Below are 24,534 nucleotides of genomic sequence, written 5' to 3'. Positions count from 1 at the left end.
TCAACCTCTCTTGGTTTGCAACAGAGTGTACCCAGTGAGATGGCATCAACTGTGACCTCTGTGCACGGCTTGGGATCAGAGTATGTCGTGTTCGCCACACATAAAAACTTGGCACTTCAATAAGCATTAAAATGCCATTCCCTATTTAATGAACTATTGAAGCATGATACTAGTGAATAAGGGGATCATTTAGAGTCCTAGGGGAGTGGGAGCACCACTACAAAATGGCAGCGCTTCCAGGTGAGCAAGTGTGGAAGTGCAGGTGGCACCACAGCTGCGTTTGTCCTCGGAAACCTCTGACCCAGCTGCACTTTTGCCACTAGATAGCTGGGTCAGAATGAACGTCACCCTGCCCAAAATGTGATGCTAGGCGGTGGCCCATGCCTGGTATTTAAAGATGTGTTCGTGAGTGGCAGCAGTAACTGATGGTACCTGATAATAATCACAAGCTAGTGTTTGGGCACCACACGTGTACCCACTATCATTGAAGTGCCGACATTTTGGCACAAACATATAGTGCCGGTGATGAAAGAGATTTTTTTCGAGGAAACGTTATATCTATTCAGACTTAGCTTGTATTTCATAGAAAACAGTGTCAGTTTTCAGAAACTGGCAGACTGAGGTTTTGGGGGAAAATGTTTCATTTCAGACATTTAATACTGGTTTTGAGTGGTAATTTGCACTGACTGATCATGAGTGCTCATTCAAATCCTGGGATCCCACCTGATGTATGTGGGAATTGTGTTGCAGAATGCACTATTTTCTTTTATTTTCTGAAAGTTTCTCTCTCCAAACCATCCTATAGGAAGTCAGGCTTTTTGTTAGGTACGTTTTGGGGCGGTCATTTGGTTCTACCTTATTCACTTGTCGCAACTGCCCTCTGTGAGAATAGAGAATATTGATTTTACTTTCTCACCCTTAGCTGAGCTCAATAATACCTATATTCCTGTCACAAATCTGGGTCATAGTTTGAACTTTGAATCTCGCGGGGTCATTCACGGAACCCAACCAATTGCTCCTATATCACCCAGAGATTCGAAACTTTTCACATACAAACGTAACAGTGTTAGCCAAGGCTTGCTGCTATAAACTCCCCCATTAAATGCCACATGCACATTAGGGAGAATTGCAAGACCTAAGATCCACTCAAAGCCTCTCTCATACCTTTCATCCTCAGAGGTTTGGCAGAAAGTCACAGACTCAAGAATGCTTCGGCAGCATACGTCACTGTGACTACCACAATGTCCAAAATAACCGACCACACAAATGTGAGTCACTTGTTAGGTTGGAATATGATTAGGCATATGGAGTCTGATAGAATGGTCAACCCTACCACCTGTAGATGACAGTGCTAAGAGGCGAAGTAATTGTCAAATGTTGTTCAATATATAAATTGCATAATATAATATTACTTACCTAAATACACACATATCCACTTCCCATTGCAAACTGTGCGTGTTTTCAGAGAGGTACAAAAATGTGTTGAAGGAAGAATCCATATAGAAATTCTCCAGAAACTCCTGGATGCCAAACATGAGTTAATGAAGGTCAGGTGAGTATCAAACACGCCCTCCTCCATTCCTCATACAAACCTATTTTAACATCCTAATTAGGGAAAGCTGGTAGATCAGAATTGTTAAAAATTGGGTTTCGGGTTGGAAGAGATATGCACCCTGCCCAAGCAGGAACCAAAATCCTTGTCCGGGTTAGTCAGATACACACCATAAATTAACCTCTGCTCACCCTCTGTTAGCTTGGCACAGAGCAGGCAGGCTTAGCCTATGAGGCAATGTCTGGGGAGAGGAGTTGGCCTAAAAGCTAGGGCGGTTGACCACAAATCTGGGGAAACGGATTCGAGTCTCCGCAAGGACTCGCAACATTCTGTGATTCTGGGCAAATCACTTAAATCTCCCCGTGCTTAACAAAAATGAATGTGTCCTTATGTAACGCAACTGGTGCTCATGTAAAGCGCTCTGATACCTGATACTTTTGTGTCAAATTTGCGCTATATAAAAGTTAGTAAAAAAAAAAAAGTGTAAAGTATTTGTGCAATACTTCCAACAATAACACAGGGAAACACCACAAAATGTCTCCAAACCAGTTTAGAAAAATAGATTATGATTTTATAAATAAAACAAGACCAAAACGACAAAAATCCAATACGTAGAAGTATGGACTTGAATTTTTAAGGACAAAAGTGTAAGTAGTGCTTAGAAGCAGTAAGCGCCTATGGGAGTTATCTGGTCATGCTGGACTGGGGCAAAGTCAAGATTTAAGTCCGATTGCGATTGAGCGTGGGCCATATACAGGGGCCAGGAAAGGCCCACTGAACAATGTACTTTGATACTGGTCACAACAGTGAGATGTGGTGCGCAGCCGAGCAGTGTGTCTGTGTCGATTCCTGCCAATTGTCTCCACGCAGTGATGGGAATGTGCCTGTTCCGAAGACAAAGGTCCAAAGGAGAGAAGTGTTTGTTCTGAAGCCAACATGCTGGGTTTCTCCAAACCGTCGAAGGGATGCATCGATCTTCTCACACTTCAGAGGGAGCGATGAGCTGTTCCGATGCATCGGTTCTTGAAGTGATGCGCTGGTTCTCAGTGTGATGTGCAGGTTCCGAATATGGTGCAGCAGGTCTGTTCCCACAACATTGATGATGCGTTGATTCTGCTTCATGTAGCAGAGGGTGCTTCGGTTCCACTGGAACAAGCACCTGGATCCACTTCCAATGGACCAGGCAGAGGATTAGGAGGTGAGACTTTGACATCAGTGAGTCTCAAAACAGGAGGCACGCCAGCATGCCCTTGGAAATCACTCTGGGTTCAGGCAAGAGTCCAGTTCTTCCTCCACAGAGGCAGAACGTAGCAGGCAGCAAGGAAGCACTGCAGAAAAACAATTTTTTCAGAGCAGGAGTTCAGCAGAGTGACTCCTTGTAGCAGCACAATAGTCCTTCTTCCTGACAGAGTTTCTTTACAGGTGTAGAAGTGTCTGATTTGGTGGTGTCAGGGACCCAATACTTTTACCCAGTTGTGGCTTTGAAGGGGAGGTAACTCCAAATGGGGACTTTGAAATGCACAGAGGTCCGCCCTTCTCAGCCCCGGCTCCAGATTCCCTAAGGGGCAAAATCAACCTTTTGTGTGGGGACAGGACACTGCCCATTCAGGTGTACTGCCCAGGATGAGCTATCAGAATGCAGATGGACACTCAGCCACATCTACTTTGTGTGTGGCTGTCTAGAAGGAATGCACAAAGTCCAGTTTTCACCCACCCCAGACGTGCTTTGGAGACAGGCTTCAGGCACACAGAGCTTTAAGAGCAGAGAAATTCATCTTTCTAAAACTAAGCAGGTAATAGTTCCTACAAGGGATATGTTTAACACCCACATTTTTTTGTTCAAATCAATCTCTTATTCAAGATGTTTCACCGTGACATTGCAAATCAATTGGAGCAATACATTTAGCAAATTATTTGATCAAATAAATTCAATTAGTTGGGTGTATCTCTTCTTTCTGAGTTTTATATCAAAACACAAGAATAACAGTTCATAACAGAAGTTCTCACAAATATTAATATAATACCCGATATTACAGTTATTATGAGTAGAGATCAACTATTCATCAAAGCACAAAAACCCATTTCCTCAAATGTTAGATATGGACCTGTCCTATACATAGGAACTAGACCTCCCAAACTGAATTTAACAATGACTAAAAGAAAAATTGGGTTAGACATCGATGTTTTGGCCTCTGTTATAATAAATCTGTGAGACCATCTTCAGTACACAAAATTGAAATGAAGATAAAAGACCCCCTCTGGCCGTCATAATCTATAATTAATCCTAATAGGTTTGGGATTATTCTGGATAATCTCTTTATTATTTTTTAATTGGTGATTAGGGCCTGCCACATAACTTATTGTCATACTTCGGGTGTTTATCTTATAAGTTATTGTCCACTAGTTTTGTCTGGCTTTGATTTTCTTCAAAAATGTTTTTCTATGGGGGTCTTGGATCTTCACACGAAATTTGTGTCCTGAAGATGGTCTCACAGATTTATTACAACCTAGACCAAAACGTCGACGTCTAACCCAAATTCAGTTTGGCAGATCTAGTTCCTATACATAGGACAGACTCCATATCTCACATTAGAGGAAATGTTTTTTATGCAATGATGACTAGATAATTTCTACTCAAAATAACTGTAATATCTTATGTGTTTTGATGTAAATCTCAGAAAGAAGAGATACACCCGGCTAATTGAATTAATTTAATCAGATAAATTGATACATGTATTGCTCCACATGATGTGCAATGTCCTGGTGAGACATCTTGAATAAGACATAGAGTTGAACAAAGAATTTTTCTTGTGCAAAACAAATCCCTTGTAGGCACCATTACCTGTTTAACTGTAATTACCCAAGACCACAAGGGTATATTGGGTTGCCCATATTTATGTCAATATCTTTCTAAAACTGTCATTTCGAAAATAGTAATGTTAAATCCAAATTTTCCAGCAAAGAGGATTTATCATTACCATTCCAATGATATAAAACATGACAGAGCTACTCCTTCTCAATCCTGAATTACAGCTTAAAAGTGTAACAAGGATTTCCCAATGCTAACCTAGGATGGGGTAGGCCTCACAATAGTGAAAAATGAATTTAGGTGTTTTTCACTAACAGGACATGCAAAACTTAAAAGTGCATGTCCTACCTTTTAGATACACAGCACCCTACCATAATTATGGGCTACCTAGAGCCTACCTTTCGGGTGACTTATATGTAATATAAGGGGAGTTTTAGGCTTGGCAAGAGGTTTTAAATGGCAAGTCGACATGACAGTGTAAGTTGCACACACAGGCTCTGCAGTGGCAGGCCTGAGACATGTTTTAAAGATCTACTTGTGTGAGTGGCACAATCAGTGCTGCAGGCCCACAAGTAGCATTTAATTACTAGCCCTTGGCACAGGTAGTGCACTCTACTAGGGACTTACCAATAATTAAATATACCAAATGTGTACAAGTCAATGAAACTATGTTTAGAGGAGAAGCACATGCACTTTAGCACTGGTTACCAGTGGTAAAGTGCTCAGAGTCCTAAGGCTAACAAAAAGAATACAAAAAGAACAATTGATGGACAAAATGTTGAACAATGTCAAACATTCACCCCAGTACAGAAATATGGACCTAAATCCATCGTTTTTTTGCTCCCAATGCCATTCCAGTTTAAACCCAGCAATATGCAAATTAGTGTTGACCCTGCTCTCCATGAGAACAGTCCAGCCCGAAGTGCCATGCCAGGTCCTGTCTGGACCGGAAACGAGCCTCCTCGGACCGTTTTCGGAGTGGTTTGTTTTATTCAGCATTCTGTCCATCATTTGTTGCTGCAGCATTTTTCGCCCTAAGTGGGATGGCTATGCCCAGACATGGGTACCTTGCTCCCTGTGCCACTGGATTCAAGCTAGTCCAGGTGATAAGAGATGATACCCTGAAACGGTCCCAGGAAACTTGTTTCCGGTCAGAGGAGGACCCAGCTTGGCAGTTCGGGCTGGACTGTCCCCAGTGAGAAGCAGGGTCAAGACAGATGACTGTGTACAAACTGGGGTGGCGTAGTGAGCAAAAGAACAATGGATTTAATCCAAATCTCTTGACTGGGGGTGAATGTTGCAATTATTCAGCATTCCGTCCATCATTTGTTGCCGCAGCATTTTTTCCCTAAGTGGGATGGGTATGCCCAGACGTGGGTCCCTTGCTCGCTGTGCCACTGGATTCAAGCTAGCCTGGCTGATGAGGGGTGAACCCCGGCACTGGTCGCAGGATGCTTGTTTAGGTCCAAGGAGGACCTAGCTTGGCAGTTCAGGCTGGACTGTTCCCATGAATAGCAGGGTCAAGACTGATTTGCATATGGCTGTGTCCAAACTGGGGTGGTGTAGTGAGCAAAAGAGCGACGGATTTAACCTAGATCTCTTGACTGGGGTGAATATTCGATTCATTCAGCACTCCGTCCATCATTTGGTGCCGCAACAAAAATAATACAGCAAAAGGTGGAGGTAAGCAGGCAAAAATGTTGGTAAAGACCACCCTAAGGCTGTCCGGTCTTACACGAAGCAAAGAACAGGTTAGCCCAACCAACCCCACATGACTGAGTGAATTTCAAACAAATGTTTCCAAACTCTCACCCCTCCAAACACTGTAGTCTTGTGATGATGATAAATGTGCTTTAAATAAACCGCAAATCAGTAAATAAATCTATTACGTCTTAAGAAGTGTGTTCATCTCCACTTTGGAGCGATGTAAAGCTAATGTCCACTCACCAACATAATCATGCCTATGTTGTTGCAGCCCACGGTATTGGGATCATTGTTGTTTGCGGCAGTGAATCCTGATCTAGTCACAAAGTGAAGGTATACGACTTGTAAATATTATACATTTGTTTACTCCTTTACATAATTTATTTACCGCCGCATTTGTGTTTTTCCTTCCTCAGCCCATCTGCCAGGCTGCATACCAGAACAACTTAGATGAAGTTGTGCAGCTACTGCAAGAAGACGGTGACAACTTGAACATAAAGGACAGCTATGGTGGGGACACACCTCTCATCTGTGCCTGCCGCAAAGGGCACATAAGGATTGCCCGATACCTCATCCAGAGGAATGCAGATGTGAACATGAGAAATAACGTAAGGTCAAATAAATATTAAAACTAATACATACATTAAAAAAGAATGGCATTGACTTTACTCCTATAACTTGTATATTTTAAGGTACTATTGTACTGCGGTGTCTGAGAGCATAAACTATGGGCGAAAACATCTGAATGATAACTCTACTGTGTTTATTTCCCTTTTACAGTATATGAGTAGCTCACATGCGATCCAATAATTTTTAATGTACATAATATTAGCAGCCTTTCAACGCTCATTCATAAGGCAGCACCTATCGTCTTCACACACTCCAATACTTTAGTAGGGATATTTATATTAACCCCTTCTGTGCCACGCCCTTTCCCCCTCCTGTGCCGGGCGTTTCATTAGTGAGCGGGTTTCATGACGAGATAGTCTCGTCATGGGCACAGTGCGACCGTGCTCCATGACGAGACTATCTCGTCATGGGCACAGAAGAGGTTAAAGGAACGGTAGTACCACACAAGTCCTGATTTAGTGTTTGATGGACAGGTACTCTGTCACAAATGTGACAGATGCCCCTTCCACCCTATTACAAGTCTATTATATCCTAAGGCACGTGTAATAAGGCGGACAGGATATTCGTAACCTTTTTGACCGAGTACCTGACTGCCAAATTGTAAATCAGGCCCAGAATTCTTTGTGTCTTAGTAATTAACTTAACCCAGGGATTTAAGTGGAGCGGGTCCTGGCGTTGCTCAGCACCGGCAGTTCTAAAAGACAAGTCCCTATCGGGCTGTCCATTTAGCCCTCACCCTCGGTGGGGAAAAAAAATCTTAACTCTGCAGCAGTGTCACCCTTCACTGCTTTTGATGTAACTTCAAAGAGACTCGTTATTTTTCTTTCACAGTCTCATCATTTCAGAACTGAAGCATTTTCAATGTTATATACAATGAAGCCGTAGTTGTTGCTTGTTTAACTTATGCAACTAACAACCATTGACAAAGGCAATAGGCCTGGCTTCTTGTAGGTGTAATGTTACTTGTATTGTATACCTGGATGCAATGACAGAAGCAGCAAAATACCAGTCGGGCGGCACACTATACTAAGCACAGATTTTTAGCATACCTGTTTTTATGCCACACCCTTAATTACATTAGCCACGCCCCTTTGAGAGACACCCCCACCCCCCCATTTTTTCAGCCCACTTAAAGCCCTGACTAAACCTACCTAAAGCACTATACTTTTCACAGAGGAGCGTATGTCTATAGGTAGAGTTTTGATATATACTGAGCCATCCCTATGATTCTGGTTTGTTTCTTGAGTGATGAGGGATTCCTATGATGACGGATTGTTAATGAACAATTGTCTTCTTGACTGATTCATGTAATGTGGCAGTTCTTACCACAGCAATACAGAAAACACTGTGACCTGGGACATGGCTGGGTTTTCCTCCTGTGTAGAACAAAGTGGCGTCCAGTAATTAGGTGTGGCTTCTCCACTTTACCTTTTCAGCCCTGGCTCTTCACCACAGTCGAACTTGAACATTCACTTTAATTAAAAAACTGGGATTGTTGTATGTCAGTCCTATCCCTTCGTAGTACGGCCATACTATAAGGCAAGTTTGAAATATTCCTTCCAGTTGTGTCATTGAAATAGATGGCCCTTTCGTTGTGGCATGACCCTGTTTCTATCAATAACATGTTACCGCTTCACACCTGCTCCTCATCACAGACTCCAGACTCTCTGTGTGGCTCATGACCAGAAAACAGGTAGCCATACAAGTCCTTCAACTGTAACACAAAATGGTAGCCCCTTAGCATGAGGACATAAATATGGACCACTTTCCTGTAAGTCCTAGATGACTGGATCCCTCAGGTTGCCTCCAGATGCAGACTGCTGCTTCTGTATCTAGTTCAGTTTCCTTTTTGTTTCTTCATTTCATTTTTATGCTGTGTAGACGTTTTGCTTCTACGGTACTCATGGTGTCCTATCCAGAACCCAATTTGGCTTATCCATTATTTGGTTGTCAGGATGTACCTAGCCAGACTGACATTCCAGAGGACTGGCATTCCTCCGGTGGGAGTAATATGAAACAGAGGATCTGGAGCTGTGCTTTTAGTTTTCCTGGTACCATCCCTAGTTCCCCTTTTAGGTCCTTGTGATAACTATTTCTTCCCTTCCAGTCTCATTCTCTGGGATTGTTCTTACTTTGGCATTGGGGGGCACAGAGGGCTCGGGTTATGGAGGCTGTCGGCCTAACGCCTTCTACAATGTATAACACCATGGCTTTGTGTTTGCTGCCAATACATTTTCAGCTCCGGCAGCAAAGGTTCAATTTTCTCTTCGGCCCTACTTGGCTTATCTATTCTTCAATGTTGGGGGCTTCATCTCATGAAACCTGCAGGGATTCTGGTGGTAAATGGAAATATTTCTGAGCAGGTTAGCCTCTCGTAACATCTTAGGAGCTGGGGGAAACTCTATTTGCTTGAATCATCTTTTCGAGGCGGATATTCTTCTAGCCTCTTCCTCAGTCATCGTCGGATCAGGTGCATCGTCGGATCAGGTGCTTCTCTCACACGCCGTGTTTGGGAGAGATTCTCTGGCTTTATAATCCCATGGCTGAAAAACACCCAACGGGTGAGATCACTTTGATTTGGTTAAGTATGCATGATGGATATTTTTTAGACTGTGGAAACTGTTCTGCTGGTCAATGCCTTGTTAGTAATGGTTAGTGAACTCAGGTTTCAGCATAATAATAATAATATCCACATTTGTAAAGTGCGAACAATCACCCGTAAGGGTCTCTAGGCGCTGGGGGCCGTCGGGAAGATTAAGCAAGCTACTGCCCAGAGTCACATGGTGCTGGGCTAATCTGCCACCGGCGCCCGGGATCGAACCGTGATCCCAGATTCCGGTGTCAGTCGCCCTGGCCGCGGCGCCACACCTCTGCCACATAGCATAGACTTTGATATGATCTTTGTTAAACTGTTGTGAGAGCTGGAGCTGGAGTGGCATGACTGTGTGCAGGGACACTATCATTATGCAGCAGTGGAGGACGTGATTATGTGGCAGGATTAACAAAATTGTAAGGCAAGACGCTGCAAATTATGTTGCGTTATGCAGTCTATTCTGTGGTGGAATTATCTTCCAAATTTGTTTTTAAACACTTATCGATACAGCGCTATGCAGAGTACAAAGGTTTCTTTAAAAGGACACATTCACCAGATCCTTTTTAAAGTGATATTCGTCAACAAAAAGGAATGTAGTCTTCCATGGAAGACAGTAACACTATTTTATTAACACCGGCCCTACTAATTTCCAGAGCAAAATAGTTTATTTAGAGCATACAATGATGCAGAAAATAACCCTTAATGTGCGCCCTATGCCATATAAAAGTTACTCTTTTTTTCTGTTTACTCCAGCGATGCTTTACTATGGTTCTGAGTTTTTATTTATCTCTGTGCCCACTCTAGATCTCTAGAATTACTTTTTTCCATTAAGAAATTTCTTTTCAGAACAATATTTTATTTTAAATATGTATAATGTATGTGACTTTCTACGAGGCATCGTCAAAATTAATACAATCATTTTGTATAAAGTTTGTGTTTTTTCTCTACGTTGAGAGCCTTCTGAAAATAAATGCTGTTTTGAGAACAGTGTTCTTGGTACCATGGGAAATTGCAGAATAATGAAGCAGAACATTTTTGTGGACAAAGAAGGGATTGCTATTCTTCACCTGATTGAATAACTAAGCAAGAACAGACTAATGTCGTAAACATAAATCAACTCATGAAGGGGGTCCATTTAACTTTTATGCAATGTATGACACTGCTGTACCATAAGTTTTGATCTGTTTGAACTAGACACTTTTTCTTGAAATCTGTAATTTTTGAGGAAGCAGGTGGAATATGCGGCGATTCTTGTGAATTCAAAATTACTCCGTAAACAGCACATTTGAATAATCATGTTTTCCAGTGGATTGGAGTGTGTCTGGAGACCTCGTGGCACAACTGGTTATGGTAAATTTCCCTTGCTATCTGGGTTTGCAGGGCGAAAATATACCTTGAATTCTCTGACATTGGTAATTTTCTCTCCATCGGTTGCGCAACTGCAGCTGAGATCTCTGTTGAGCCTACTTTTGCATGATCAGATTCTTTCTCGATTGATTCCATGTTTTATGCCTAAATGGTTGATTGCATGAGTCCTGTTAACTTACTTTTGTATTAATGGCCCTGATGTTTACAAAGTTCATAAGCTGCAAGAAGTTGAGCCAGAGAGTTGCAGCCTTTTTGTGACCAATTAAGTAAGCCAGAACAGATTTACTGTCTCATCTGTCCTTGGTGCCAATTTCTTTGCAGTAGATTTTCAAAATATTAAATGTATAAGTTGACTCTCAGGCTCTGCTTTTCATGACTCCTTGCGATTCTACCCCCTTTCCTCTGCCACACAGTTACCCACCAATTTATGGGTTCCCAGAATTTTTTTTCAGTTTCAGCACTGGGGTAGGTATTTCAAGTCCAGGAAACGGACACTCGCCAGGGAATCACAGGAAACAAAAATCTCAGTAGGTCAATTCGCAATTCGGGCCTGGCAGTCAGAATAATGAAGCATGTTTAAAAAAAGCTGAGTCACCAAATACAGGGCAGATGTACCACAAGACTAGTTGGTCCTCTGGGTTGAAAAACGCTAGTAGATTCTCTGGGGGACAACTGTTCAAAACGGCGATGGACTCCTGTGCATTCCGCAGTAGTACAGGATTTAGGTTTGAGGAGCGTCCTAGTCAGCTGAGTCTCTTATAAATGCCCCAGTGTGCTAGGCAGCTCACATACTGCACTCTGGTGGTTGTTGTAAACCACAGGCCCATCAGCCACTCTGTAGGTTGTGCTGCCCAGCCCACTAAAAAGCAGTGCAGAGACATTATGGTGGCATGGGTCGCCATGACTGAAATTTGGACAGGAAGGGTAGCGCAAGGTCACATCCAATTCCTTTGGATTTTTGGTGACTTCATGTCCATCGTAATGCGGCTACTAACCTCCTGTACAAACCATCAGCTGCAGCGCCCACAACACACAACTGAATTTTTAGAGGCACAGGGGGCAAGGAGGTCATAACTGGCAACTTTTTGTAAAATGTTTTTTTTGTAAATCTTTTTATTAAACATACTCGACATAAAGGTACAGTTCCACATGGGTCAATGATAGGAAGCACAATAAAAACAAGATACATATAGGTACAGTAGGATAATGCATTGGAAATCATGGGGAGGGGGGATTATCACAATCAAAATTACAGGGAGGCGTACATATATATCCACGGTATTCATTCCAGGGAGCCCATATCTTCGACCATTTCCGGGGGCAGCCCCGAGCTGCGTCTTTTCCCTCAACATACACCAATCGAGATCTTTCTTCCAATCCGCTACCTTGGGAGCATGTGATGCCCCCCCAGAGTTGAGCGATGTTTCTCTTGGTGACCATGCAGCCCAGTGTGACCCATTGTGTGGCATATGCGTTAAGGTCAGTGGGTTCCGAGATGTTGAGGAGTCATTTACGGGCCTCTGGCACAATTTCGACCTCCAGTGTTTCACTCATTATTTCGTGTATCTTGCGCCAATATTCCTGGATTGGGTCGCAGTGCCATATTATGTGTATGAACGAGCCCACTTGGGTGCACCCCCTCCTGCAAGCCCCATCTGCCGGACCACCCATATGTGTCAATTGGGGACCTGTGATATAAATTCTGTGTAGAATCGTTAGTTGCACCAGGCGGAGACGTGCTGGGATGGCGACAGTTTTGGGGGAGGAGACCACTGCCTGCCAGTTTTCATCATCTAACTCGATACCATCTCCAGTCCATTTCTCACGCAGGGACAGCAGAGGATCGTCCATGTTGTTGATGAGTTTTCTGTAAGTCAGGGAGATAGCTTTTACAGGTAAATGGCCGTCTAGTAGTCTGTCCTCTAGTGGAGAAAATTCAGGTAGGGAGGAGTCATGGGGCAACGCTGCCGAATTTGCAGGTAGTGAAAACGCTCCGAATCTGCCATAGCGTATTGACGTTGGAGGGTGTCAAAGGGCTTCACGTCAATTTTGACCCAAAGGTCCCTAATGTAGGAAATACCAATTAGATCCCATTTATTAAAGCCTTTGGAGTTGCCCAGGTCCCCTAGCTTTTGGGAGTCCCACAACGGTGTGGCGAAAGTCAGTCTATTGCTCCAGCCTAGCGATGTGGTCGCTGAGTGCCAAATTTTAACTGTGTGGTTGGTGGGGCCAGTAAGTGGGTACCTGTTCGGTTTGGAGTATAAGGCTTGGGTGTAGGTTCCGTTTGGAAGGAGCCATCTGTCCATATTGAACCCCGGGTCGTCGGGCCGACCATAGGTGCCATGATTTATTGCTATAAGATGTGCTGTCCAGTAGTATTTTTTAATGTCGGGCAATCCGATTCCTCCATCATACCAGCTGAACGTAAGTTTTTGTAAAGCGATACGCAGTCTCCCATCCCAAAGAAGGTCCCGCTGGAGCCCTTCTATTTTGTTAAAATACGAATTTGGGACAGGGTCGGCCGAGTTCTGCAGGACATAAAGAAAGTGGGGCAGGGACATCATTTTAAAAAGGGCCGCCTTGCCGAGTAGAGAGAGTGGAAGCGATTTCCAGTTTGTGATATCACGTTTGAGTCTTTGCAGTGGGGGAACAAGGTTACGGGCATATCGGAGTGAGCTATCAAGAGAAATGAATATACCTAGGTATTTAAAGCCTTCTGAGACTATCGGTATGGGGCAATTTCGAGGTAGCGGGGGAAGACTCCCACAGAGGACATATAGGAGAAATTTCTGCCAATTAATACGGAACCCGGAGTATCTGCCAAAAATGGCCAAGATGTCAAATAAGGCAATAAGGGACTTTTGGGGGGATGCAAGATATAGGAGGATGTCGTCCGCATATAAGGAGATACGATCTTCCCAGTCCGCCGACCACCGTAGACCACGGATCATCCCGGCCTTACGAATCCATGCCGCAAGGGGCTCGAGGGCCAATGCAAATAATAGGGGAGAGAGGGGGCCTCCCTGACTGGTCCCTCGGCTAAGTGTAAAGGTCTCTGATTTTTTATTTTTGACGACTACCTGAGCCAAAGGGGAGCTGTACAGCAAGCGCACCCACCGGCTGAAACCCAGCCCAAATCCCAACTTTGTGAGCACAGCGAAGAGATATGGCCATTCAATTGTATCGAAAGCCATAGTGGCATCTAGGGAGACTATGACCGCATCTTCCCTAATGGCCGGCACCCTGCCCAAGACCCCATGTACTCTGCACAAATTCAGAGCTGTGTTCCTTCTTGGCATAAACCCCGATTGATCCGGGTGTACCAAGTCCCATATTACCTTAATCAGCCTATTTGCAAGCACTTTGGCTAGGATTTTAGGTTCTGCATTAAGTAATGAAAAAGGGCGGTAGGAGACGAAATCTGTTTTGGATTTCCCTTCCTTGTGAATTGTGACAATGGTTGCGATTCTTTGGTCTGTGGGCAGCGACCCCTGTTCCAGACTGTCTTCAAACATAGATTTCACATATGGGGCTAGTTTATCTGGACGGAGCTTGTAAAGCTCGATCGAGATACCGTTTGGGCCGAGAGCCTTGCCAGAGTGAAGCGCTCGTATTGTGGTCGCTATTTAGTCAGCGGTGAGGGCACTATCCATGAATGCTCGATCTTCGTCCGTTAGCACTGGGAGGGAGCTATCTCGTAGGAGTTCCCAAGAGTCCGCCTCTGTGTATGGCGCGACGGAACTGTAGACTGTGTGAAAGTGTGTTGCAAATTGGTCAGCTATGCCCTGGGGATCTATTATGGGGGATCCATCAGTGCTTCTAAGTTCCGGGACAAGCCTACTAGCGTGTTCTTTTTTTGTCCAACCAGGCGATTCATTGTCCCGCCTTGTCCCCCCAGTCATAGAGTCGGCCCAGTCTGTCCTGCCCCATTAATTTGGCGCGGTCAGTGACCAGAGCCCTGTATTCGTCCTGGTGATTGCTCCTCTGTTCGGCACAATCCGTGTACTGGAGCAGATGGGATGGGCTCTGCTAACGATCCGACATCAGGGGCTGCAGTCAGGTGTGACGGATTTTGAATCGGGATAGACGAGGGCTAAAACGGATGGCGGAGCTCACAGACTACGCGGTCATCTTCAGTCCGCGCTTGGCCACGCCCCCTGCAGAATAGTTTTTGACTTAGAAACCAGTCATTTACACGAACACCTCCTTTTTGTGCCAAAGGTGGAGGTCTAAAACGGATGCCTTAATGAATTGCTCCTCAGTCAGTAATACCTCACTCTATGACAATACATTGAAATCTACTATAGAACGCTACCAAACTGAAAACTTTTTAAAATTAGAATAAGCAGTGGAATACTATTTTTTTATCTTAAACTTCACTTGGTGGCCCAACGGGGGGGAGATGTGGACTAATGGCCTGAGATGCCAGCCGGGAGTCCAGGTTCGATTGCGAATCGGTTGTACATCCTGTGATTCTAAGCAAGTCACTTAATCTCCTTGCCTAAAAAATTGCATTGTATTATATTGATGCCTGAAGTTAATGTCTTATAATCAGAAAATCCTTTTTTGCTGCTTCTCTCCTTGTTCTGTTGTTCTCCAATCTTCTTCTCGCCATGACTCTGACTACAGGTCAAGGTGTCAGTAAACACTGACATAAATACTGCTAATTAAAGATGTTGGCCCTTTGTAACGGGGATAAACACTACAGCAGCCCTCTCTTGTGGGCGAATGTGGTAACTACAACTGTTACAACTGTCTTATCTATCCATCTATCTATCCATCTATCTATCCATCTATCTAGCTAGCTATATCTCTCTCTCTCTCTATATATATATATATATATATATATATATATAACGTGGAGCCCACCAGGGGGCAAACACTTAAAATAAGTGACAGTTTACCTTTTGACCTTTAGATGCTTCTGGCTTCTTTTGAAAAAGGTCAATGCTGACCGAAATGCATCAGGAACAAACATGCCAGCGCTTTTAAAGAAATAAATGGATTTCACATCACCTAATGTGTGCGGCTCACTCCCTTCTCCGTGTGAGAGGTTTGCTGTTGTGTTTTTCGGCGTGGTCCTGCCGAGAGCGACGCACCACCAAGGAAAAGAGCGCCATTACTGCCCGAAATCGGACCCTCCATGAAGTTTTGCGGAAGCAACAAGGGCAGTGGCAGCCGCCAGGAACTGGATCCTGGCTTTGGTCCCCAGCAACTTGAAAGGTAGTATGCATGGGGATTAGGTGACAGCGCTAATCAGCGGAAAAAACTTTTAAGCATCACCCATTAAGGGAAACAACTGCGGGACAAAAGTGAAACTCCATATACCAGCATGCCCCACTGAAGCCTAACGTGGAGCCCACCAGGGGGCAAACACTTAAAATAAGTGACAGTTTACCTTTTGACCTTTAGATGCTTCTGGCTTCCTTTGAAAAAGGTCAATGCTGACCGAAATGCATCAGGAACAAACATGCCAGCGCCAGCGCTTTTAAAGAAATAAATGGATTTCACATCACCTAATGTGTGCGGCTCACTCCCTTCTCCGTGTGAGAGGTTTGCTGTTATATATATATATATATATATATATATATATATATATATATATATATATATATATATATATATATATATATATATATATATATACATGCAACAAGAAACCTCTGAGCCCAGAGGTCAGGAGAACTCGCACTCACTCGGAATCCAGTCGTTTTAGTTGCAGTTCGTTTTAATTCTAAACCAAATTCATCAGCAAACAAGCCAAACAACACTGGCCCAACGCGTTTCGGTTCTGACTCGAACCTTGATCACGGGTTACCAACAAAATGACCTGACGTTATTTATTTCTATTTTTGCCATCACTTCCTGTTTCAAAATTTGCAAAGCATTCTGGTCATTGTAGTGCATTTGAATTGCACATTATGCTGGTGAATTACAAAAATACCAAATTGGTACAATAACATATGGAGAAAAGAGGAAAGTCACGGATGAGTTTGTCATTAATACAATTCTTAACAACGCACTTTCACAATTAACAATGTCCGATTATTGTAATGATTTGGGAACTCAGCTTTTAGACCTGCAGTTCTGGATTATAAATGCCCTCTAGTGGGTATGTCGAAAGCATGGCATTCACACAGTATATAGAGGCTATATTGACCCTCCATTTCGAAATCGAACACGGGGTACTATACATGACCATAGAATCACATCCCTCTAGTGGGTGTTGAAACATTGTACATTTTAGATATGCCGAAATTGGCTGATTGGACCCATTTGTACAAAATTAATATAATAGCAAAAAACTATTGAAGCATTGTACTACTGTGTCATGCATAGATTACAACTGCAGTTATAGTCCGATAATTTCTTGAGAATGGTTTATAATGAGTTCACAAATGTACAAAAAGTTCCTCATCCTGATTTAAGCCATAAGGAGTCAGAGTTCTGAATGAAACAATGTGCTTGGACTCCTTTTGACGGAGAAGTTTTTCTCGGTTGCCTCCGCGTTCCAAATATGGCACTTGTTCAATGGCGTAGTACCGATTCTATGGTCATGTATAGTACCCTGTGTTCGATTTCGAAATGGAGGGTCAATATAGCCTCTATATACTGTGTGAATGCCATGCTTTTGACATACCCACTAGAGGGCATTTATAATCCACAACTGCAGGTCTAATTGTATCTCGAGTTTAAAAGCTGAGTTCCCAAATCATCACAATAATCGGACATTGTTAATTGTGAAAGTGCGTTGTTAAGAATTGTATTAATGACAAAACTCATCCGTGACTTTCCTCTTTTCTCCATATGTTATTGTACCAATTTGGTATTTTTGTAATTCACCAGCATAATGTGCAATTCAAATGCACTACAATGACCAGAATGCTTTGCAAATTTTGAAACAGGAAGTGATGGCAAAAATAGAAATAAATAATGTCAGGTCATTTTGTTGGTAACCCGTGATCAAGGTTCGAGTCAGAACCGAAACGCGTTGGGCCAGTGTTGTTTGGCTTGTTTGCTGATGAATTTGGTTTAGAATTAAAACGAACTGCAACTAAAACGACTGGATTCCGAGTGAGTGCGTGTTCTCCTGACCTCTGGGCTCAGAGGTCTCTTGTTGCTCATTTGTACCGGTTGCCCTACCGGGCGTACTACGCACCGCCCCGAGCAAAGAGCGCCGACCCTCAACCAAGGGCACCACAGGATTTATATATATATATATATATATATATATATATATATATATATATATCTGCAGACTTGGGATAGCCGCTCAGGAGCGCACTTTACTAGTTTAATACTAATTTAATTTTGGTCTATCACTTTTTCATTCCCTGGCCAGAGATGTTTTAAGGCCAAGTGGGCTCTGGTCCAGGCCCCCAGCCTTTCAGGGGACCTCCTGATAGAGCCAGCTCTGTTCTGAAGCCTTGGTGACCTTGAAAACTTCTTAAACAGATTGTTACAAATAGTGTTTTCCTTTCATTTATTTTTAATCTGGGAAATGTGTGAGTCTATCACGGACATTTTGCAGACAAATGTGTTTTTGTTTCATGCAGCATCTATACAAAATGTTTCTTTTTAGATCCAAACAGGATCTTGCGTATGAAAATGGGAGGGTGTCACTGAGATTACTTGCAGCTGTATTAGTGAGCTTCTACTGTGTTACAATACCGAAAACCTACATCACTGTCCCTGAATATTAACTATAAACACATTTAGAATTAGAACCAGTGTGTCTGTGCATTGTTTGTGATCTGGGCAAAGAGGACATGAGAGAGCTGAAACTGGATCATAAATTCAAAGCTCATTCGAACAGGGGGCCCCAAAATTCATTTTGCCCAGGGCCCCCAAAATCATTGAAATGCCCCTGTCTCTGGCAGCTGCGCCTGTCACCAGGCAGCCATATTGATATTAGGAAACACGTTCTACAAGACATGTCTCCGCTAAATACATTTTGAGCTTGGGGCGTGTTTAGTAGCCGTTTACATAGTAGAAGAATGTCAAAAGCAGTGTATTTTTGCACTGTGCATGCTGAAAAGCTGTGTTTTCCTTGATTACAGAAAGAAAGGACGTGTTTGCACTACGCTGTGAGGAAACGGTTTACTTTCCTTGACTACCTGCTGATCATTATCTTGATGCCCGTGCTGCTCATTGGCTACCTCATCATGGTAAGTGAGTGTTGGTAACGCACCCTCAGCACATATTAAGCTATCTGATTTTACTTGCACTTACCAATAAAACAATAAAGGCTACTTGCTAACCATTCAACTTTGAAGTATGTTGTGCTGTAGTTTATGAAGCAACAACTTGAATGACCAGTGTTTAAATCACAAGACTTTACTCCGCAGGTGCAGGCAATAAAACCAAGCATTGGGAAAACCAATAAGGCAGACCTTGGCATGCCTCTGATTGCTTTTTTTCTTTCCCCAAAAAATATCTAAAAGGCATTACAAATTTAGAAGTAATAAAAAGTTAAAATGGCGCCACCGAAAGATGCCTTACACACGTTTGTATTAAATAAATGAATAAGTACAAAATGATTGATCTCAAAAATAAAAAGTGCAAACGGAAGCAGTGTTTGACCCAATAGTATTGTCACTTGTGGACTACTTTTAAGGTGCATGTGCACAAGTTAAATGCCATCAGTGACGAGGCCCAGTGACAGAAACTGGCTCAATCATTGGTCGAAGCTGTATGCGGTAGTGGGTGGAAATAAAATGTGAATGGCACTTCAACAGCCCAATGGATTAAAAGGGCTGACCGAAAGATGTTTATATCTCTGTAGGTATTTTTTTTTTTAATAAAACATGAGGCTCGTGGGACATATACAGCTGGTTTCAGACCAGACCTGAATATATATATATATATATATATATATATATATATATATATATATATATATATATATATATATATTACCTACTGGCGGTCGCCAGTAGGTAGATATAGTTAGGACCCTGTTTCCATAGGAAATCCGCAACATTCTATTTGGAATAACTTTGGCGCCGGTCGACGAATCCTCGCGAAATTTTCAAAATAGGTGGGGCGCTACGCTCCGCTCCTACCCTGAAAGTCTCGGGGGGATTCGTCAAGCAGGGGCCGAGAAAAAAGGGGGGTCCCAAAACGCGTTTTCCCCATGCATTTTTCCATAGGACCTTTAGACACAGCTACAGCCCGAACGGCTGAACAGAATTACTCAAAATTTGGCAGAGAGGTAGCCATAAGGTCAAGGAAGTGCCTTTTGCAGGTCTGGTGTAAATCTGTTCAGTATTTCCTGAGAAAATAGCATTTAAAAGCATATATATATGTGGGCGGAGCCTAACCACACATCTCATCCTGAGATCTGATTGGCCTTCAGCACTTCATCCAAGAAGTGTTGGCAGCCATCTTGGGACCAATATACATGATAGCACCTCATTAAAAAGCATTGCAGTTAATAGAAGGTTTTAAGACTTTAGTTACATTATAAATCATTTGTTGATGGTACCATACTCATTTTAGGAATTGTGGTATGTTCTAAGGTGATTTCACCATGTGAAAAAGCCTTCTGCTGGGATATCATGATTGAGAGAAAAATATTTTCTCATGCTTTTACCACAGAGGTTTGGAAGGTGATCTATAGGCTAAACTGAGAGCTTATTTTCTGTAAATTCACATTATCTTTCTCAGTCATGTGAGAATGAAGTCTGACATTCTCAGTAAAACATGTACATCCAACAAGGGCAGAGACTGTCAGTTGATTCCTTTGTGTTCTACTGCAGCTTCCCAGAGTGTTCCAAAGAACTACTAGAGCGCTAACAGTCCTACTTATGATAAACGTATGGCACACCTTAAGCCATCTTGCTTGGATTAAAGTGGTAACTCTTAAAACATTTAATTTAAAAAGGAACAAAATGAGGGGGTTCATTTTTCCATAAAAAGTATGATTAGTGCTGCAGAAAGAAAAATTAGGGCACATTTTGAGTGACTTCTCAAATCCTCTTCTATTTCATTAAAAAATTCTGACATGCCGACTGAAACATGCACTTTCAATACCAGCAGCATTTTTCCCTGGTGAGCAGTAGCTTTACTACAGTGATCTAATGAGCAAAAAGAGTGCTAACATTCTGAATTTATGGCAAATGTGTGACACATCTGAATGCCTTCTTGATGGAATCAAAGTAAAAAACTGAAAGTATTTCCTACTGAGGAGACTGCAGTAAATGAGGAAATTAGGAAACTTCATAACAAATAAGACTCCCAAGATGGCCACCAGAGACAAAAGAGCCCAAATGTAGCCCAAATATCACCCAGATGTAGCCCAAGTATAGCCCAATGACAGAATGTCCCAGAATGTTCTTAAAAACAACTAGAGCGCTTACTGTCTTCATTATGACAAAAGTAAGGCACACCTGAAGCCATCTTGATTGGAATAAACTGGTAACACTTAAAACATTTAATTTAAAAAGGAACACAATGAGGAGGTTCATTTTGCCATAGAAATTATGATTAATGCTGAAGAAAGAAAATGAGGGCACATTTTGAGTGACTTCTCAAATCCTCTTCTATTTCATTAAAAAATTCTGACATGCAGACTGAAACATGCACTTTTAATACCAGGAGCAGACTTCCATGGTGCAGTAGTTTTACTACAGTGATCTAATGAGCAACTAGAGTGCTAACATTCAGAATTTATGGCAAATGTGTGACATATCTGAATACCTTCATGATGGAATCAAAGTAAAAAACTGAAAGCATTTCCTACTGAGGAGACTGCAGTACATGAGGAAATTAGGAAACTTCATAACAAATAAATCTCCCAAGATGGCCACCGGAGACAAAAGAGCCCAAATGTAGCCCAAAATCACCCAGATGTAGCCCAAATATAGCCCAATGACAGAAGTGTGCAAAACACTTTTTATTTTGTGTTTTTGCAGTGTTATATAGTGCAGACTTGTCAGGTATTGGAGTGCTTTACATGAGCATTGGTTACATCACACAAGAACAAATTCATTTTGGTTGTAGACATGGGGAGACTAAGTGATTTGACCAGAATCACAGAATGTCGAGCTGAAGCAGAAACTTCAACCTGGTTCCCCAGTTGCAAAGTCTGCAGTTCTGGAAGTAACACCACATCCTCTCCCCTAAGTGCAACATTTAATCAAGTGGTCAACTGGATAAAAAAACATAAAGATAACAAATAATTTAAAAGTGCTTTGTCGCTATTTGAAAACTCAGAAAATATGTCCTTATTTTAGTCTTTTAGAGCACTAACCATAATTTTGATGCCAATAAGACCCTCTCATATATGTAATTTCTAAAGGAAATGCTCTAGGTATTACAGTTTTGATTACATCAAGATGATGTCAGGCGTTCCACACTTTTGTAATAAATATAGAATGTTAGCAATCTAGTTGTTCATTAGGATACTGTTGAGAGGCAGAGGCCAGGGGCACGGACTCTGAAAATTGAAGGCAGGTAGGAGGGTGCAAAGGCAACAATTTAACCACACTGAGCAGGCAGGAAGGGCCGTGGAAGCACAACAGACTATGGAGGGCAGTGGAAAGGGGGGCAGGGGCAACAAACCAACAATACAGGACTTGCAAGAGAGGCTGTTGGAGGGAAGATCTATTACGGGTCAAGGAAGCTAGGGGCGGTCCCCAGATCCCCGGGAGCCACCACAGAACTGAGCAGGAGAGTGAGTCAGGGACAAAAGGGGCACCTTAATTTGAGCCGGGGTGCCTAGGAACGCTTGCTCCAAAAATGAAGAAAACAGACATATGAGACATGGAATTGGAGGCAGAATACAATGGCAGTTTAATGAGAAGATGCAACTTCAAAGAAACCGCAGAATAGAGACATAAAGTACAAAATACAGAATCCAGATAATCATACAGCTGTCATAATATTCTCTGTATCTCAATTAATGTACTGACAGAGAGAGAGAGAAAACACATCTATAAATGCATCATGAGAAACAAGTTACACCAAGGAAAATGTTACCTAGGAACACTCACGTTTACTCTTAGAGCAAGCATTCCTGCAATTACAATACAAAATCTTTTAAATGCAAAAGTAAAGAGAACAATGGTTAAACATAACATGACATTTCATATAGGTAAAATAGAATAAGATACTTGAAGCAAAGCAGAGCAAGACATTTTAAGCAAAGGAAGACAAGAGCTCCCAGCTCTGGGGAAAACCTGCACTGCCTGTTAACCTACATACAGACGGCGAGGTAGTCCGTCGATATCTGTGGGTGCTCCCTTTTTATATCATTTTGTGGGCTCCTTTGCACGCTACATCTACCTACGTATGCTACCCAAAAGCTTCGTCTGCAGATTTTACCAGACATTTCGTCATTTACCCACTTAATGCTGACAATGGACTGGGTGAAAAGGTCAGTCTCTCAGGCCAATCGCTTATCGTAAGTTCCATAGAGCAAGCAGAAAATAATGGGTATTGTACAGGAATTCAATATATTCATGTATAAAATCTCCTCAGTTCTCCTAACTTGACGCTCTGCGGTTGCCACTTCCTTAAAAGCGGGAAACCTGCCCAGGAAGCAAGTACCAGTCCAGGATGCAGCCTACTGTATGTCGACAGCTTCAGGGGGATGTTGAACTTTGATACCGAGCACGGAGCATTCGGGTAGGGTGGGGGCTACTAGTTTGGATCAGAAGGCCTCGCAGACCTGCCTTCAGACTGCTATACACTAAAATTGCAGAGCTATGGTCAATTTAACAAAGAGGCCTACATATTGAACAGAAGGGCCTACACAGGGGTTTTATGCTGGCTGAGTGGTAAGGATGTCTCAGGATAATTATATAGCAACACAGGACCCGCTGGTCAATTTAATACGGCCTACAAATGCAGCTGGCAGGGCAAGGACAAGGGTCTCATACTTCAGGTGTGGACAGAACGGGCCAGGGGCCCCCTGTGATACAAAATCTACCCTCCTTCAAGGCTGTGGCAATGTAATAGACCATTGTGGGCAGAAGGAAGAGGCAATGGTAGTACAACCATACATGCCAACAGACCCGATTCAGCCAGGAAACGTCCAATGTTTTTAAGCTCAAATGGGCTTTATTTGATCTGTCTCCTGTCTACAATATCCTCTTTTTCAATGTAACTCAAAGGGGAAAATCAATACCCCAGTTTTTTTTCAAAATCTCCCTCTTACCAAGTTCAAAATGTTCGCAAGTATGGTACATTGGATCATGGAAGGAAATGGGATAGGGACATGGACTTGGATAACAGAGGACAGGAGGGACATGGAGAGGTGCACCAAACTGACCCTGCAGGGCAGGCATCAGGGTTTGCAGCAGCACAATACACCACACAGGGCATGCAGGACGGGAGTGCAGCACAACAATCCATAGAAAGCAAGAGGGAGGGGACAGGACCATGCACATGGACAACAGAGAACAGAGGGGCAAGAGGCAATGGTAGCTAGCTGACCATAATGGACAGACAGGAGAGAAAGCTGCAGTATAACAGACCATAAAGGGCAGGAGGGACGGATCAGGGGCATTACAATGGAACAGACAAGCCAGGAGGGAGGGAGTAGGGCTGGGGGCAAGGGGGCAGGGCAGGAGCAGCAAGATAGCCATGGAGGTCAGGCAGGATGGGCACTAGAAGCAAGACACACCATGAAGAGCAACAGTGAGACTGTGATGGCATACACACAGACCATGGAGGGAAGGTGGGAGGGGGTCAGGGGCAGCTAACTGACCACACAGGGAAGGTGGGAGGGGCCATGGCAGCACAGAAGACCATGCATGGCAAGTGGGAGGGTTAGTGGCAGCACAATGGCTATGATGGGCAAGAAGGAGGGTGGAGGGGCATGCACAAAGGACGATGGAGGATAGAAGGAAGGGTCAGGACCTGTGCACAGAC

General features: G+C 43.0%; 1 protein-coding gene across 1 annotated transcript in view; it reads left to right on the top strand.

The window, feature by feature from the left end:
* ANKRD22 (ankyrin repeat domain 22) overlaps positions 1-24,534 on the top strand; it is a 194,593-nt gene that overhangs the window by 75,830 nt on the left and 94,229 nt on the right. The window contains exons 2-3 of the mRNA XM_085605692.1: positions 6,482-6,673; positions 18,717-18,824. Of these exons, the coding sequence (XP_085461818.1) occupies positions 6,482-6,673; positions 18,717-18,824 (300 nt within the window). The remainder of the gene's footprint in view (positions 1-6,481; positions 6,674-18,716; positions 18,825-24,534) is intronic.

This window comes from Triturus cristatus, chromosome 1_2 (assembly GCF_964204655.1).
Source record: "Triturus cristatus chromosome 1_2, aTriCri1.1, whole genome shotgun sequence".
In the NCBI taxonomy this organism is placed as follows: Eukaryota; Metazoa; Chordata; class Amphibia; order Caudata; family Salamandridae; genus Triturus; species Triturus cristatus.
The sequence above is the reverse complement of the archived record's forward strand: the minus strand, read 5'-3'. Positions and strand labels throughout refer to the sequence as shown.